Source organism: Condylura cristata, unplaced genomic scaffold (genome assembly GCF_000260355.1).
Source record: "Condylura cristata isolate star-nosed mole 26May11 unplaced genomic scaffold, ConCri1.0 scaffold00029, whole genome shotgun sequence".
NCBI lineage: Eukaryota > Metazoa > Chordata > Mammalia > Eulipotyphla > Talpidae > Condylura > Condylura cristata.
Window position 1 is genome coordinate 22,093,153 of NW_004567130.1, and position 3,142 is coordinate 22,096,294.

The window sequence follows — 3,142 nt, forward strand, 5'->3', positions numbered from 1 at the left end:
CTCTGCCCGCTGCTGCGGCAGGAGCCACCACTTGGTTTCAGGGTTGGTGAAGTGTCAGCGCTCACCGCCCTCGGGACGGCTGTGCCCCAGTTTCCTCCCTTCCCGGTCCGCAGAGGACCCATTGTCCTGCTGAAGGCAGCGAGGCCCCTGATGCCGCCAAAGCCGCTTCCCACCGGCCGCAAATCCTCACCTCAGCTCCACCACAGCCTCTCCCCGAGACCGCAGCTGCCGCCCCTCAACCACCTCCACAGCCCCCACCGAGTTTCCAGACCCCCGGGCCCGTCTGGCCGAGGCACCGGCCACCTCTCGCCTGCGCTGGGCTTTCCCCGCGTCGCCGTGGTGGCCGTTCACGGCTGACGTTTCTGCCAGACGGACGCTCCGTCGTCAGAAGTCGCGGCAGCGAAGCCTCTGCCCTCGCCTGGCGCCCCCAGTCATGACTCAATTGCGTCAGGCTCCCTTACGGCGCAGCGAGATCTCTGGGACGTTCTTCAGGGTCTTACCTCAGGGACCAAAGTCTTTTCCACCATAACTGGACACCAGGTCCTGAGGATCTTCCCTCGACACGGCCCTGGGTTCCCCACTTTCTTCCTCTTTGCGGGGCTGTGTGTTTATGGCTGCAGCCGCATCCTCTGAGGGGCTGTGGCAAGCCCAAAGCCCTGGGTCGCTGGGTTTGGGTCCCCCATTACCACAGAGGCTGTGAGCACTCCCCGGGGCTCAAAATGGCTGCTTAGACTCGCTTGTTGGAAAGCTTAAAGCTCTGGGGAAGCCCTTCTAGCTCCCTGGAAGACTGACACGGACATGGGCGACACTTTTTTTTTTTTAAAGATTTATTTATTCATACAGAACTGGGGTACAGGCCAGAGATGCGGAGGGTGAGAGGCTTCACCAGAGACAGAGCGGGGAGCAGAACAGGCAGATGGACGAAGTCCACTGCTGAGGGGAGCAGCGGGCGGGTCAGGAGAGGTCTGCCAGCCATGTGGTCACCTCCGGGGCAGGCGGGGATCGAACTCGCGCTGAAGCGGCTTTAGCTTCTCAGTGCTGTGCTTTAACCCGCTGCGCCACCAGGGAGGGCCGAGACTTTTTTTTTTAAGATTTATTTATGGGGTACAGGCCAGAGGTGTGGGGGGTGAGAGGAGTCACCAAAGACAGAGTGGGGAGCAGAACACGTGGATTGACCAAAATACACTAGTGAGGGCAGCAGCGGGAGAGAGGAGAGGTCTGCTGCACCCTGTGGTCACTCCCTGGCGGGGATCGAACTCGTGCTGCAGTGGCTGCAGACAGCTTCACAGCTCCATTGCACCACCAGGGAAGGCCCTGGAAGGGGAGACTTTTACAACACTTACTCGGTGGCATCACAGGAAGAAACGAGCCCTATTTCTTAGTTAAATTAAGGAGGTCTGGCACCCATGAACATTTAGCATTTATTCACTTATCAAAAAATAGGTATCATCACCTAATGTGTTCTAGGCGGGGCTACGACAGGGATGTACCAAAATCCCTGCCTTCCTGAAGTTTACATTTTTTTTGTACACTTAATAAAACTGAAGTTTTATTTGTCGTTCCATAGGTAAGAGATTTGCTGTCGGGAACCAAGAAACGCGGAGGACTCAGAGTGAGGGAAGATCAGCAGCTGGGCTTCTACGTGGATGGTCTGAGGTCCGTGCCTTGCGACAACTACGCGCAAATTGAAAGGCTGATGGAACAAGGGACAAGAATCAGGACCACGGCTGCCACCAACATGAACGCCCGCAGCAGCAGATCACACATGGTCATCACCATTCAGGTGAAGCAGGTGAGAGTCTAGTCAGTGCCATTTTCCCATCTCCCCTTGGAGGTGGCCCCTGGTGAGGGATCAAGGCGACTGATGGGTCAGGCGTACAGACTTGCCCGACTTGGCCTAGGCCTTAACCAAGGAAAACAAAGGCTGAAGCAGGACCAGGTGACCCCCTTGCCCAGGGTGGGCTGGTAGAAGAGCTACCAGGTTCCCCCAAAGTGCAGCTGATGTTACAGGCTGCTTCTCCTCCGGTAAGTTCCCCACCTCAGGTGTGAATTTTGACCCTGAGTTGATTGAGAAGCAAGTTGGAGAGACGCAACGGGGTCTGTCAAGGAGAATGCTGTCAGTTGTCCTTCTGTGTGGTGGTGACCAGTTTTCTGAATCATGAGCCACCATGACCGCATGTTTGAAGCCGAGTAACCCACATCACTGTCCACTCAACTAGACTCTGATTTGACTTTTCTCTTTGATACCCCTTAGAGGATACCGGAGAGGGATGTCTAGATGTTACCAGTCTGACTCAGAAATGTTACCCACAAAGCCTGGGCGAACTACTTCTGTTGTCCTCTAAAGCCATAGCATGAATAACAGAATAGTGAGAAATGAAGATTTTTCTACTTTAACCAGAAAGGGTGAAAAACAAACAAAACAAAAACATGGCCCACCTATGACTCAGTTTCCCAGCTGTGTGTGAGACTGTGGGAAATAGTTTACTTTTCTTACCCCTTAGTTTTCTCTTTAGTAAAATGAGGTAATGACAGTCCTCACAGGGATGTTGCAAAGCTTAAATAGAGTACGTTTTAAAGAATTTTTTAGTACATTTTGCTTGGTTTTGTAAGGTTAGTCACGTATAGACTCTATCAGTGGTTTGCCCAGTTATTTTTCTTGATATTTTAGAGGCAAGAGAAGAAATCACTGGAAAAGACTGAGTGGAGAGATTTAGCATCGTATATATTTTTTACTGATGTCACTAGTAATACTAACACCTGTTATTGTAGCCAGGCATGGTGAGAACCATCATATCTGTCATATTTTACCTCCCTCATAACATCTCAACTCTGTGCTATATTATCTCTGTTTTACTGTGGAAAAGTTGAAACTCTGAAAAGTTATTTGTTCATAGTCATGCAGCCAGCAAGGGCATCTATAGTTTTCTAAAAGTCATGTTCTTTTTACGACATGACCACACCATCCTGAACTAGTACTTATTTTGCAGATTTTATGTTGACATAGAAATACTGGAGTAAAACTTGGAAAATTGTTTTGCAACACTGGGAAAGGATCACTGAGGCATTCGGACCCGTGATACATGATTGTAAAATGTCGTTGTAGAGAGGATGACGATTTGCAGATTTTAATTCTGCCTCA

At 50.9% G+C, this 3,142-nt stretch overlaps 1 protein-coding gene across 1 annotated transcript in view; it reads left to right on the forward strand.

The window, feature by feature from the left end:
* The window catches only part of KIF28P, a 32,374-nt gene that overhangs the window by 8,873 nt on the left and 20,359 nt on the right, over positions 1-3,142 (forward strand). Inside the window, exon 5 of the mRNA XM_012731107.1 lies at positions 1,568-1,792. Within this exon, the coding sequence (XP_012586561.1) occupies positions 1,568-1,792 (225 nt within the window). The remainder of the gene's footprint in view (positions 1-1,567; positions 1,793-3,142) is intronic.